The 16028-nt window shown below is 46.7% G+C and overlaps 1 protein-coding gene across 1 annotated transcript in view; it reads right to left on the minus strand.

The window, feature by feature from the left end:
* The window catches only part of LOC119382314 (hemocyte protein-glutamine gamma-glutamyltransferase-like), a 36519-nt gene that overhangs the window by 10318 nt on the left and 10173 nt on the right, over positions 1-16028 (minus strand). Inside the window, exons 4-9 of the mRNA XM_049412698.1 lie at positions 14072-14190; positions 11698-11875; positions 9995-10127; positions 4500-4603; positions 3540-3714; positions 2337-2413 (exon numbers count right to left, since the gene is read on the minus strand). Coding sequence (XP_049268655.1) covers positions 2337-2413; positions 3540-3714; positions 4500-4603; positions 9995-10127; positions 11698-11875; positions 14072-14190 — 786 coding nt within the window. The remainder of the gene's footprint in view (positions 1-2336; positions 2414-3539; positions 3715-4499; positions 4604-9994; positions 10128-11697; positions 11876-14071; positions 14191-16028) is intronic.

The raw sequence follows: 16028 nt of genomic DNA on the forward strand, positions 1-16028 counted from the left end.
TTCTATCTATTTCTTCCTTTCTCTTTCAATTCTTTATCTCTCTCTCTCTCTCTCTGTACTCGTTCTCCCCTCCTCGGTTTCCTCTTCCTCACCCTCAAATCTGGCCTCAACTTAACTTCCTCCCCCTTGCTATACTATACTATTGGCCGCGAGATCGAGCAGAGTCGCCGCCTAGCGGCTACTGGCTGAAGCGCGCCTAGTGTGGATTGCTCCCTTCGTCGTCTGCTAGCCACGTCGTGTTTGCGTGTGTGCGTACGTCCTGCACGTTCTCAAAGGACGGTTTGTTCTGTTATGTTAGCGCGAGTTTAACTGCTCTTACGTATACCTAACATGGTGTACAGAAGCAAATGAGCTTGCTCGCCTGCATGCGCATTGTAATAAGATCAGTGAGTGCGACTTTTGAGAGGGCTGTGTATTTGTGTCGTACCCCTCGTTCGCCAGAATCATTTCAGCGTTGGTGACGCTTTCTGGTTCAAGCGCGTCGTAAAGTGCGCTTGGCATAGTCCCAAACATGAGGAGCATTAAATAGTGCATGTGTGAATCCCGCGTTTTAGCGACTCGGTGGTAAACAAAAGCGAGGCTCATGCACTTTCGCGTTGTTGTTAGGTGTATATCTGCGGCACTGTAGTTCGTGATGAGCTTTAGTTGTGCTTAAGATGTCCTGTTATTATACGGTCATGGTCCCACTACAGCGAAATATTTCTATCAAGTGAAGTCTGACACTTCGGTACTCAAACTGTCTCCTAAAAAAAGACAATGGAATGACACGTCATTGATAAAACGGAGTTCCCGCGCGCAATTTTAACATTGGGCGAAATTTATGCAGAAACACCCGTGTGCTTAGATTTAGGTACGCTTTGAAGAACCCAGATGTTTCACCCGAAGGTCGCGGGATCGAATCCCGGCCGCGGCGGCTGCATTTTCGATGGAGGCGAAAATGTTTGAGGCCCGTGTACTTAGATTTAGGTGCATGTTAAAGAACCCCAGCTGGTCGAAATTTCCGGAGCCCTCCACTGCGGCGTCTCTCATAATCATATCGTGGGTTTGGGACGTTAAACCCCAGATAATATTATTATTATGAACCCAGATGCTTAAAATTAATCCCGACGGCGTGCCTTACAATTTTGTCGTATAATGTCATGCAAAACCTCATCCTTTTTTTTTTACATTACCTTGAGCGTTTGTGTGGAGTTGTTATAAATTGATGGAAGTCAGCGGACATGATTAGTTGGAGAACAAAAACTCTTATTCCATAAAATAACTGGACCTTTGTTGCATCACTGTCGTGCATGCAATCAATCGATGAAACCTCGGTACTAAACACTCTTACATGCGCATGCGTATTCGCGCGAACAGTGCTATTGAAATCATTGCACAGGAACTTGGGCTGGCATACAAATGAACAAGAAGTAAACACTTGAGTAGTTCAGGCGTGCTACAGCAGTGCGTAGTACACAGAACACAAAGTAAACACTTACAGAGAAAACAACAAAAAAACGTCGTATAGTGCGTAAGCGCAGACTGTCACCCAGGGCGAGCATACCTTTCATCGGCAGATTGCGCTTCTCTCACTAGTAATAGTAACGTTGGATGATCTTCGTGCATCGATTCAACAATGAAGAGCGTATATAATACCAGTAAGCTGCAATTAACGCATTTTATTCGCCGACAATCGGCTCAAACAGCTCACAACGAAGCGACGCTCTGTGCATTTGTATACGCGCCGCCGACCGCCTCTCCACACTAACCCGGCGACGGTGCTGCCTCCTATAGGTCGATCTCGCGGCGAATAGTACACAAGGCTATGCTATGTTCAGCTGGCGTGCCTGGTTAGCCGAGTGGTTAAGACGCTCGCCTTCGGATCTTGGGTACGCGGGTTCGAATCTACCCAAGGACTTTTTTCCCAGGAATTTCTCTGTTTCTCTATCTTTATTTCTCTTTCTCTCTCTCTCTCTCTCTGTGTACTCGTTCTCTCAGCCAACATATTAATTGCATCCCGCACCGGAGAAATCGGCGCACGTGTTCCGGGAGCGAAACAGCAGAAAACGACGACAATGAAGAAGACGAGGAAGATTGTGCGCGCCGATTCATGATGATGATTTCTGTTCGCTCTGCACGGACTAACGGTCGGCTTAAGCAGCTCCGCTGTTAAAAAAAAAAAAAAAGAAACTTGAGGGAGCGTCACGTGATTCTGCTGGCCTCGGCGAGCCAACCTCCTCTGACGTATTTTTTTTTTTGTATTTCGCGGGCATCTGTAGTAAGCAGAAAAGTAATAATAATATATATGTATATATGTATATTCCACTTCGAACACGAATGTGAATCAAGTTACTTACGTCGCCGTTTGTAGTTATAAGTGATGTCTTCGATCATCCCTGTTCCTAGTGCCTCGGTGACGATAAGCTTGCCGCACCTAAACGGACAAAGGACGGAACGCACGTGATTTTATGAGTTTGCTAGCAATGAAATGCGTATCGAATGCTTCCAGGGGAATAAGGCTATCAAAACTTCAAACGGGAAACCACTGAATCATGTTTTTCATTTTGGATTTAATTGACCTATGAAGCCCAATATTTGAAAGCAACACTTATGCTTGAGAAAGATCGCAGTGGAGGTCTGCGGGTTAATCTCAGCCGCTGGGTTAAAATAAAGAAAAAGGAACTATAGCACATCGGTCAATTAGATGTTGTAAAATAGGTTGTGCTTTCCGGCTTCAACATGCATGTGAAAACTTGTTCAGCTTTGAAACGTCTAAGTGTAATGCCTAAACTTCTAAATCTTTCGTTCACGCTACTGTGGTCGGCATCTTGTATTCCCTTTCCTTAAGTGGCACGAGTATGTATCTTCCCGACTTCTCTGTTGTCGCACAGTGACAAAATACATCACGCGAATGGTGCCTGTTGGCGGCATGGTGGTAGGCGAGGGAGCGCGATGCTGCCTCTTTCCAACGAACATGCCAGCGAGGAACTATAGAACTAAGTTGTCTCGGGAAGCTAGAAATGAGTAAAGGTAACTCATTTTGAAGGAAAGCTTAGTACTTTATTAGCGCGCGCTTTACCAATCACAACTTTCATGAGCCATCTAGTTCAAGAAAGACACGAAAACAGTACAACAGACGTCGACAAACTTACACTTAGCGTATCGATGTTGTAGTGACATATGAACAATAGTAATTGGTGTCAGAGACAATACTGAGTCTGCGGCAGATTACGTTTTGGGTAAAGTTTTGGAGCGAGAAACAGTAACATTGAAACTTGCAAAATAAGGCTGTCACTGGTCAATATTTTATTCGTATGCATTATGAGCAGACACTAACAGTTTCATTTGTGCGCATATTGCCAGAGCGACATCAACTGCTTGGACAAGTGCTTCCTTTTCTTAGTTCAATAGTCTTAGTGAAAGCCTATCATGGCGTTAAATTTTTAACTATCTAAGGAAAAAAAAAACAAGATCGTTGGCGTTTTACACCGATGCTATTGTACAGCATGTATTATTATCAAACCAAAAAATGACCAAGCATAAAATTGTACACATCTCACTCGTTTTCTTGCACTTTGACGAGTCGCCATCCGGAAGGGTTATTGGGGTCAGCGATGAAGTAGCGAAAGGTGGCCTTGACGGCAGCACGTGCCACGTTGCCATCGAAAGGCATGTCGATCTTGTCGTCGAACACACCACGCACAGGGAAGGGGCCCACCTCGAACAGCTGAGACTCTGTGGCGGAGGAAAGAGCGACAACGATCTATCTATCTATCTATCTATCTATCTATCTATCTATCTATCTATCTATCTATCTATCTATCTATCTATCTATCTATCTATCTATCTATCTATCTATCTATCTATCTATCTATCTATCTATCTATCTATCTATCTATCTATCTATCTATCTATCTATCTATCTATCTATCTATCTATCTATCTATCTATCTATCTATCTATCTATCTATCTATCTATCTAAGCGAGTTTAAGAAGTAGGGGTGTAACTCACTCACTCACTCACTCACTCACTCACTCACTCTCACACACACACACACACACACACACACACACACACACACACACACACACACACACACACACACACACACACACACACACACACACACACACACACACACACACACACACACACACACACACACACTTCTAGATTTGCCCCAAGATGGGTCTTGACATCCATTTCCTCGGAACAGCATGGCGCTAACTCGAACGATTCTCTCAGAGAATTTCTGTAGACGTTTATAGGGAAATTTCGGCGCTGACGTTCTGCGGTACCTAAGCTCAATAACAGCTTCACTAAGGAGAGTGATAATAAAATAACAAGAAAACAGAATTTCGATGCCTCGGTTTCCCAGCATGACGAATTCTTTACGGCTTTTTAGCGCATGTGCAGCAACGCAACGCAGTGCGCCTAATGTGAGGCAGCGGGATAAATAGCTGCTCATAACAGTTTTCTTCAGTCGCTTTCCTGCGCATGCTGCAAACGTATGCTTACGAATACTGAGTCCTTGCGGAGTTCCATCAAGCACTTGCCAACCGTCATAGCCAGCCGGTAGGTCCGGTCTCCTCATCCACCCTTCATTCCAAACGTGGTAGTTCCTATAGTAAACAACACAAAGCACCAAGTGCACCATCTCAGAGAGAAAGAGCGAGGTAATGGGAAAGGGCGCCTCTCGGCAGTTAGAGCAAAAGGGACTGCTTTCACGCAAGACGATTTATGTACTTTTCTTCCCCCTCAAGATAGAGCGAGTGTAACATATACCAGGTGTTTCCCTCGTAAAACTTTTTCACTACATACTATGTTAGATGTAATGACAAGGTAGATTAGGGCATACGAAGAACAAGCGCTAAGGACACGGTGTTTGTTTAACGTCATAGACCGACATATTGAGCGGTTACAAAAGAAGCTGGTATGAGCTGCACAAAAGAGGGGGCGCAACCTCTACAATAAGGAGAAAGTCTTCCTCACGCACACATGTAGAAACCGCCTTGTGGTCGCGCATGTACCTATATAGACCAAAAAAGAACAGCGCGTTCGATTCCCCTTCTTTCATTCAGTCAAGTATATCCTGTCTACCTGGTAGCCCTTGCCAACAAATAAACAACGAGAGTTTAATTTAGCCGGAGTCCTTCAATACTCTGGTTCAGCGCTTGTTCTAGATCCCCTATCTCAGGGGACTGTACTTTTTTTTGCGCTATGCCTTCTGTTACAAAGTGTTTCAGTAGCTAGAACTGTTGTATACTGTATAGTCTGACTAGGAGTCTCGTGCCAAATGTACTGATGTTTCGTATCAGAGCGATCACACGTGAGATTAATTGATCTCCGCATAGAGATCACCGTGCACGTGAGTTGCGCAAGTTACCTTAGTGTAGTAGGGGCACCATGGAGCGAGTGCCGAATTACTACTTTCGTAAGTGGCGAGTGGACACTTTTACAGACAATAACGTTTCGTAAACCACACTACGAGACTCGTACAGTCGTGTAACACGAAAAGCGAAAAAAAGGAACAAACAGCTGCATCGACATCACAGCGAGTGTTCCTTTTTTTTTCCCCCTCGAATTCACCCTTGTCAGCTTTTACTCATCGCGTACATGGAACGTTGATTAATGCAAATGCCCCCTTGTCAGGTATATCACCGGGCGACCAGGCTTATACGTGACAGAGAAGACGTTGCCTGAAGGGTGCCCCAATCAGATTCAGTCGCGAATATCGCGCTGAGCTGGGCGTTTCGAAGCTATAGATGACACGCAAAAGAACTTTCTCAATGCGAAACTTTTTTGAAGAATGAACATTAATAACCGAGCCGAGAACGTCTGAAGAAGAAAAATAACCGTTTCACGACTTGCCTTAGACGCTCTTTTTGGGATATTTAATGACATGCGAATGAAACGTCGGCGTCCCCGCTAACACAGGTGTTGCGCGTCGAGGCTACGCTGCTTTGCCGAGATTCTCAGCGATGTCGGCATTGAAGTGGACGAAGCGGCAGGTGGCGTCGTGCAGCCAGTCGGGAGGGCGACCACGAGATGCACGCGTATGCCTCTGCCACACACGCGTCTCCGAGACGGAGCGTCGTCAGCAGTTTTGAAGTCTCCAGTAGGGGTGTGCGAATAGCGAAATTTTCAGAACCTAATCGAATATGAATAGAAATAGTAATTGCGCCGAATTGAATACGAATCGAATAATATTCGAATAGTTTTGGAATAGTGAGGCAACCATCTTCAAAACAGCCCCTAGAGTTCCGCAACACCTTATGCGAAAACAAACGTTCACAAACTTTGGCAAAGGAACATTAACGATTGCTTTTAACCCACAAAAAGAAAGAAATAAAAAAAAAACCACGAATATGTAAACTTTGGCAAGTTTTTATACAGCAATGACTAGAGCCTTCGAGATGTTATTTTGTAACTGTAGGTTTAAATAGGCTACAGTATGCAAGGTGGTTGGTACTTTGTCATGAGTTTTTCAATAAAACTGAGCCCCCCCCCCCCCCTCCTGTGCGCTCGCCTACGGCCGCGCCGTTTGTGGCCGGCTGATGTTGTTGGCAACGCGTCCGGAAAGCAGCGACTGACAGCAGATGAAGCGCGAAATGGAATGACATTGACTTAGGATTGTTACATTATAACGGCTGTGGTGTCCGCGGTATACAACCTGTGCCTAGACTTTTCCTTTCGGCAGCACTACGCCTGCTAACGTCAATGACGAGGAAAAAACGCCCGGCCAGCGGCGCTGAGGGAGTTGGCTACACTTGCACTCCTCTCCCTTTGTATGATATTATTCGCTATCGCTATATTCGCAGGTATCCTGGTTCGATACAGGCTGGTTCGACTATGCTGTAGCTACGCCACCTATTTTGGCTGTGAAATAGTTCTTGCTTCTCGCTCGCACTCCAACTGTCATGCCCGCAACGAGGATTATCCGCACAGTTCGATCGATCGATCGAGTGAGTGAGTGAGTGAGTGAGTGAGTGAGTGAGTGAGTGAGTGAGTGAGTGAGTGAGTGAGTGAGTGAGTGAGTGAGTGAGTGAGTGAGTGAGTGAGTGAGTGAGTGAGTGAGTGAGCGAGTGAGTGAGTGAGTGAGTGAGTGAGTGAGTGATTCGCTATGGCCTGGAAATAGCGCGCCAAGCTTGCAATTTACAACTTACAAAGATCGTTCTCTCTAGGTTTTCCTACTTTTATTTCTCCATTCATGGGGGAAGAAAGAAATGTGAGGTAATTAGCAGTTCGCAACAATACAGTCACATGAGAATAATCTGGGCCAGGGGCACTTGGATAATTCCAAAGTTGTATGAAATGGACGGCAGCTAAGGGCCTCTGATCACTATTCGCCGCATGATCCAACGGCGGTAACTCGCCAGGGTGCGTTTACGTATAGCACCTATGCCCGGCAATAACGTGGACCACTAGCTCAGCGCGCATCAGAACGAAATCGTTCTGTAATCGCGACTTTGTTTACTGCTACGGCACTGCCAAATGCAGCTAACATCTTTAGAGGCTCCCAAGCTGTGCATCCCCATGCAAGAGGCCTGTCAACTTTTGTACCGGCTAACGTGCTGCCCCCGATAATATGCCTCGTCTTCGCTTCTGGTCCAAGTAGCCTGGGCGCGCGCATATCAGGGCCATTACATAGACACTTCTTACACTACTTCCCGCGGAAATACGTTCGTAGATCGAACGCAGTTGGATGAGCGAGCTGCCCATTGAAATGCAGCTGGAGCGACTAATCACTGTGCAAGGTTATGAAACGCGAACTGCAACAGCCGCGGGCAGTACATTATGTCGCGCTATTTTTAGCTAGCGGAATTGATTCACTCCAAATATCGCAGCTGCGAGCAAATGACGCCACAGTACGTGCTGCGTATGGGCGCGCATGTATCGTACAACCGTGCGCGACGGACTCCTTGCCCACGTGCTGTCTCGAGGCAGTCAGGAGAGAAACATATGGTCGAACGCTTCAGGAGACCGGGCATAAATAGTCAAGTCCATTCCCGGTGTGCATTTAAGCCGCCTGCAAAAAGAACGCTTTCTTTAAAATGCAAGTCAATTGCTGCGCTAGCAAAACCAGGACTTTTCTCATTCAGTATTAAATTCGAAGCATTTCTTAGCGAACCTCAGGCACTTTGGCCGTTTCTATCTACATATATATCTATCTAACTAGCCGCCCACGTCTGGGCGCTCTCCTGGTCGTCTCCATAACTTGTAATGTACCAAAATTGGCATAGCAAGGGATCAGCGTATGGCGGACACGATTCACTGGTCATGACATGAATAACGCAAAACGCCTGTCGCGTACGTTATGAAATCCTTTCCCTTAGTAACGTGTGGCACATGCCCGCGCACCACAGTTCATGTTATGCAGGTATTTGCCACAGGTTATTCACAGTCTCAATCATCACATTAACCGCGAACATACACATTGAAACGCAAGAAAAGTGGGGAAGCTGAAGACAGAACACCTCTGGAAGACGCTCGACTGCCACCCACTCGTCCACGTGGTCCGCCAGAATGACGCAGTGTTCTCTTCATTTCATATGAGTCTGGGTGATGGCCTCATGCTGACCGAGGATGACGTCACATTGATTGAGAGCCGCTTTGTGAAACGCGAAGAAGCCGCCGCTAAGTGCCCTGACTGCGTACGTCTATACTGCAGCAATGCGGACGTCGACCGCTATAACACGCGTTGCCTCGAAGTTGCGGGAAACGTGTACATCCCGCAGAAAACGTGTTGCGGAAAACGTGTCATCCCACATGCGATAACATAACTAGAACGAGCAGGTACACAGGGATGCCCTGACCAAGGTGGCCATCATGAACGCAAGCGATATGGGTAGCCTGCCGGCCTCAGTTTACCTAAGCATCGGCAAGCCGTACATAATCACGGCCAACTTCGACGTAAGCGACGGCCTTGTTAATGGAAACATGGACACCTTGTGGTACATCGAGCGTGACGAACACGGCAACCTCTTGCGACTGTGACTTGCATTTCCAACGTCCACGGTAGGCATTGCCGTCCCAGCCAGGACGAAGCACATCACTACCGTGCGCACCCTCAATAGAATGTAAATGAGTGCCCGTGAGACTGCGAACCACCACAACCACGACATATGTCAGAAAAATATCTCGTGTAAGAGGGCGCAGCCCGCCATCTACGTGAGAACTGTCAAGAACCCCTTCCACGCATGCACACGGGTTCGTGAAACGTGCGTGCGTTATCCTTCATAACGGACAAGTTATGAAGGAGAACGCACGCCCTACATATCGGCTTACCGCGTCTGGTGCTGATAATACATATGTTGCTGTTGGCATCGTTACGCAACTGCAACCACCGGTTATATAACATATGTGTGTGCGTATACCATTTGCGCCTATCTTTAGCGTCATTTCGTAACGTCTCACTCAGTGTAAAAAATACGCCACAGTTACCTTCCCGCCGCATGCTTCGCATTACATCGATTCCCACGGTACTTGGGATATGCCGAATTTTTTTTTGTGGTCACAACCCATGGCTTTCCTTCTAGAGCGAATTTGCAAATGGAAAGTGCGGCGCAAAGCTGTCCTAACAAAACATAAATGATGTCTATAGACTAATGCAGAGCTCCCCTACGATCTTGACGTTTGAGGCCTGTGACGTAAAAGATTACCAAGTCTGAAAATCCGCTCCCCTCATATAGCCTAATGCAAGAGGTGCTTAGGCGCACGTATAACAGGTGTTCTGAAGTCAAAGCTATGCGAGGACGATTTAATGTAACTTATTTTTCAAAGCTTATTTTAAAATTAAATTTGAGTTATTTCAATCGCTTTCTAGCGCAGTAATAAATATGAGCATCAATCGTATCAATATCCGAAGCAATCAAATATTCAAAGTGAAATTTTTCTCTTGCCTACCCTTTCGTATGTTACTTTTACGTCTGTTCGCGAAGAGCCGACTTCAGGAGTAGCTGTAGCTGTATATATGAAAAAAAAAAAAAAGGCTGCGAGGACAGCTCACTTACCAAATGCTGCCGCTAACGTGCGGCTTAGCTCCGTCGTGCGCGAACCTTATGTCTAGCACCTGGCCGCCGACGTCCGTGTGGACCGACGGAAAGTTTGTCACGACCCTGGACGGTATTCCCAAGGCACGGAGAACTGTAAATGCATACGCCGCGCAGACGTCAAAGCCCAGTGCATGCACTCCAAAACGGGCGACTGGCTTAAGAATTCATTACGCTTCTGTGCTCAGTTCTCGTCAACGTTTAAAATACGATAATAAGTCGTAGAAATATAATCAAAGAGCGTGCAGGCTCGGTATAGCGAACAGGCAGGCGCGTCGAGAGTCAGTGGCGTAGTCAGGGGGAGGCGCACCGGGCCCGTGCCCCCCCCCCCCCCTATATTTTTTTCTCCCATGGAATACAGAGCACAAAATGACACTCGACCACACTTACCTGCCCGGACCCCATGTCGGATCAAGACGTGCCCCCTCCCCCCCTCCCGCCCCTCTTCCCGAAAAGAATTTCTGGCTACACCACTGTCGAGAGTAGTACAACAGTCCATTAGTTATCTTTGCTCAGAGCGCAACTTTCAGGTGATTAACTCGCAGGAAATGTCGAAAGACCATGCACATGACATACAATGTACTTACTGACCATGCATACTTCAAATTAGCTCTATTAACAGCAGTAGAAGTGAGCAACTGTTACAACGTTTGCGAGGCATTGCGCCTAAGAGGTCCTGTTATTTCTGCGGCGGAACAAGACTCGCAGTCCACTATCAGTCATGACGTAATTCTTGTTTCTATTTAGAATACCATATAGTGTTTGTCGAGACAGTGATATACTATAGACTAATTTACGTAAGACATGCGCGCCCACCACTTTGGGCTGTTAAACGAATGTTTTCTTATTTTTTATTTCGCGACGTGAATTGATGATGTCAGTAAACTTGGAATGCTCCAACCCAACCGTTATCATGCGTGTACATCAGCAGTAGTACTGTTCGTTTATTTTTTAAAGATACAGCGCGCTAAGATTAGCAGCCCAATATGGCGGCACCGAAATCCATCCGTAAAATAGTCTATAGTTTAGAATTCAGGGCAGACGCTTGTTTACGCATACAGTGAAACCTCGGTGATACGATCACAGCTCATACGAATTTCGGGGTGATACGAATTTTTCGTTGGTCCCGGCCAAGGCCCGTTGCCTGCACTGTAATGGAGTACGGTTGCTGCGAACCGATTTTCACCCAGCGACGTTTGATACGAACGTACGCTTCCGCCCAGGCACGAAGAGGTGCTGTCCGCGCTGTCGCGGAAGACGCGCCGTATATTTGCGAGTGCTGGTGTGATTTCCGACATCCGAAAACCTAACTGACAATCATTCAGGGTTCTTCCTGATGTTGCTGCATCCCTGAAAAACAATAAATGAAAATATACGCCAGCTTTCTTTTGTCGCATGGTAATTTTCCATGCTTTCTGGTGATACAAATTTCGGATGATACAAATATTTTTGGTGGGCCGGTGAGATTCGTATCACCGAGGTTTCACTGTATTGTCCTTTCAGCGATCTGCTTCTGATTACAACAATTTCGGAAAGTGCACTGAGTGTTGCCTTCAGCACGGGAGCAATCATTTTCTTTTGACACTAGCATCTACATATCGGTTAATCAAATATGGCACGTTCACGATATACGGTCAGCTAGGTGTGCGCAGCGGTCGCCTTACGGGTATTGAGGACAGCGGCGAAGGTGAAGCACTGGCCGTAGTGTACCGTGTTTCCGCCCATCTCGATGTATTGGTTGAGGATGGCGGAGGACGAGCTCCAGGCGTAAGGGTGGACGCCGTCAGAATACGGCGGGTTCCATTTTCCTTGGACCACACCGTTGTTGTCCTTGGAATTTACCTGCGGTTTGCGAAGGGGGTTTAGCTAACACGAATAAGCGACATCGCGGCGGCCGCATTTTCGAAGGAGGCGAAAATGCTTGAGGCCCGTGTGCTTAGGTTTAGGTGCAGGTTAACGAACCTGAGGTGGTCGAAATTTCCGGAGCTTTTCACTACGGCGTCTATCATAATCATATCGTGGTTTTGGGACGTTAAACCACAACAAGTTTGAGAATTGGGGCCCCAAGGAGCTTGGGGACCCAAGAAGCTTGCGAGCCGCCAGGGCGCATCCGCAGAACTCAAGCTACTCTTGGGCTCTTGCGCTCGTATTGACCCGAGACGCAAAAATTCAAAACTAGCGTGGGGCCCCAATGCGTCTTGGGTCACCAGTGACAAGACACAGACGCAGCCGGGCGAAGGTGCAGTATGGCCCGCGTCTCGCATGATTTTAAATTTCGTCACGCGTGGCGCTCCGTGCGCTTGACCCAACGCAGCCTGCGTTTTCCCAATTCTCAAACTCTGCTGATCATCCGAACGCAAGAGCAGGCTGCCCAACGTAGCTTGTGGGCCCAGCGTCTTGGGTCCCCCGTTCTCAAACTCCCTATTATTAGAGAGTTTGAGAATTGGGGACCCAAGACGCTGGCCCCCCCAAGCTGCGTTGGGCAGCGTGCTCTTGCGTTCGGATGATCAGCAGAGCTTGAGAATTGGGACAACGCAGGCTGCGTTGGGTCAAGCGCACGGAGCGCCACGCGTGACGAAATTTAAAATCATGCGAGACGCGGGCCATACTGCACCTTCGCCCGGCTGCGTCTGTGTCTTGTCGCTGGTGACCCAAGACGCCTTGGGGCCCCACGCTAGTTTTGAATTTTTTCGTCTCGGGTCAACGCGAGCGCAAGAGACCAAGAGTGGCTTGGGTTCTGCGCATGCGCCCTGGCGGCTCGCAACCTTCTTGGGTCCCCAAGCTCCTTGGGGCCCCAATTCTCAAACTCTCTATTACCAGTTGTGAATTGCCTCCAACCCTGCTTTGTCATGCAGTCGCACGCCCGTTCTGCCTTTTATCGCACGATTATCGTGCGCGATCAACTGATTTCACTTCGTTTTGCGCGTTTTCGACTGCGCAGGACGAGATAACAGCGCGTAGCCGAAACGCGCGAAATCCCGATGAAGCGCAACGCTTGTCCACGTGTTTTATGAAGAAATAAGTGGCGAGGAGGAGGTATGCTTGTAGGAAGGGTAGTGCAGGCGAGAAAGAAACCACCCTTCGTCTTTAATCTCTGAGTGGTTTAGAGGCTCCCCCCCCCCCCTTTAAGAGTATGAGTGTAAAACTGTCCCTCACCTGTATTCTAGACAGTACCCGCTATGGTTCATGCCGCTAGCCCTGCCCGCGGCTTTCAAGGCCGCGAATTCCGCGTCGCCACACCTACACTGCTCAAGAAAGCGTGTCGACTTCGCCGACGTTGCACCGACGTCACACGGTTTGTACTAGGCACCGGAAAGAAGGAAGGGCACTTACTCCGGAAGTAAGCGTGCGCGACACGGCGATGGGATTCCCCCTTTGCGATATCGGCAGCTCAGCAATCTTGAAGAGGAATTCAACAGTTGGTAGCGACGCTTTCTCGAACTGAAAATAGCCAGTCAAGGAAGCTTCAGTGCTTTCTTTCCTTTTTTTTTTTGCGCGCGTGCAAAATAAGCTTACTGTTTGGTAAGCTTGTTTGTAACATATATGTACCAAACTTCCCAACTAAACAAGAACAATAAAAAAATTTGAGCGTCATTCCGCGTCACCTGTACAGCCGCGCGAGGCGAACATTTGCGTCCTTTCCGTGCATCTGATAGTGCTAACTCGTATAGTTAATGACAACGAACATTCCAACGAGAATAAGCAACACAGGGACAGGCTCTTGTTTAATATGAGAACAAATTTATATTGCAACTGATAAAAATAAAGCGCGTATAAGGCAAAAGGACGCCACGATATGTTATTTTTGCTCAATATTTGACGCTACATGGTAGCTGTTTGTGGCATATGAAATTCACAAAAGTAAGACACGTTTTCTTATTTAAATGTGTAGCCAGATAAGTTAAGTGTGCAGTAATGCGCAACATAAGAAGAAATAAAAAAATTAAGGAGAAATGGTGTTAAAGGCCCCTGGATACTGTTCATGTGATACATATTAGAGCAGTGCCTTTCATTTGCAACAGAGAGCTCGTTTCGTACCTGCCCGTAGTACCATTCCTTGGGATCGGGCCTTTCCGCCTGCCCATGGTATATAAGTCCTCTATCTTGCATCACGTAGAAGCTCCGCGCCTGGTCGTTTTCCATAAACACGAGGTCTCCTGCAAATTACGGTGTAGCGCGACACTCGTGTAAACAGCATACAAAGGAATAGATTACGTGAAACAGCGTAAGTTTTCGGTCTGCCCACCTGTGACTGTTTTCTGAAAGAAACCTATTCGTTCAAATTAAAAAAAAAAGAAAACCTAGCAGGTAATCTAGCGGCGTACGCCGATGCCAGAGGACACGCTTTCAGGGCTACCTTCCTTGGACACCGCGCTCCATGAAATACGATACCAACAAATGCGTTCCAAAAAGATGCTCAGAGATTTTAGCGTATCACATGCTGGCAAATAAAAAAAAAAAAACCTACCCTATACCGCACCCGAAGCTAATAATAATTCTTGGGGTTTAACGTCCCATAACCACGATATGATTATGAGAGACGCCGTAGTGGAGGGCTCCGGAAATTTAGACCACCTGAGGTTCTTTAACTAGCACCTAAATCTAAGCACACTGGCCTCAAGCATTTTCGCCTCGATCGAAAATGCGGCCGCCGTGACCGGGATTCAATCCCGCCACCTGCGGTTCAGCAGTCGAGCACCTTAACCACTAGATCACCGTGGCGGGTACACACACCCGAAGCTATCCACAGAAGTCGTAGTCATGCTTTTATCTATCTATCTATCTATCTATCTATCTATCTATCTATCTATCTATCTATCTATCTATCTATCTATCTATCTATCTATCTATCTATCTATCTATCTATCTATCTATCTATCTATCTATCTATCTATCTATCTATCTATCTATCTATCTATCTATCTATCTATCTATCTATCTATCTATCTATCTATCTATCTATCTATCTATCTATCTATCTATCTATCTATCTATCTATCTATCTATCTATCTATCTAACCGCCTACGCCTTGGCGCTCTCGTGGTTATCTCCTTAGCTTGGTATATATATATAGATACCAAAATTGTCATAGGAGGACATGAGTGTATACATGCACACTGCTGCCTCTGTGTTGTTTGGGTTCACGGTCCTTTCCTCTCAATGCCTACAGAAATTCAAGTGAAAAAAATAAATAAAAATAAAACAAGATAAATTTGAAACGTGTTCCTGTATGACGAACACGATTCGCAGGTAATAGCATGAATAACGCGTACGTCATGAAACCCTTTCCACCAGTCATGTGTGGCATATACCCTCATACTGCGGTCCCTGGTATGCGAGTATGCGCCACAGGTGATTTGGTCCATATCAACCCAGACTTTCGAAATCTTAACGCGATAGCGCGAAGAATGCAGTGCCGGCGTCGGCGGCGTTGTTGAAAAATCCCGATGGAATGCAAACCATAGAGATCACGATTTGTGCGGGACTCGAAACTGGGCATTTTGCATGGTAGTCAGGCACTCTACCACAGAGCCACGCGAGCGCTTCAAACTGCTTCGCAAAAAGACGCTACACAGGCGTCGTGTCGGGACGACAATTTTGGCTGCAGTGTTGGTTATCCGCTTCCATAAGAATGTAATAAGCACTACATATGTAGTCCTATGACTCAGAAAATTGTAACCAAACGTTGCTCGATCCTGAAGGGATACGCCGACGACCGCTACTTAGATATGCACATCATCGCACGGTAGCGAACTGACGTCTCTGCTCTAAAGTGAGTGCCGACGTTACGTCGGACCATGGGCTACCATTTATACGCCCGTGTCGTCGTCGTGCCTGGCAAGCACACGATATGCTCACTACTACTCAAATTAAACGTAGACTTTCATCCATCTCATAAGGCTTGGCTCAAAGCAAAAAAAAAAAAGAAAAGAAAAAAAAGAAAAAAAGAAAAAGTAAAAAAACATGGCTGATCCCTCCGTCATAGGAATCGGT

The sequence above is a fragment of the Rhipicephalus sanguineus genome, chromosome 1, assembly GCF_013339695.2.
Source record: "Rhipicephalus sanguineus isolate Rsan-2018 chromosome 1, BIME_Rsan_1.4, whole genome shotgun sequence".
NCBI lineage: Eukaryota > Metazoa > Arthropoda > Arachnida > Ixodida > Ixodidae > Rhipicephalus > Rhipicephalus sanguineus.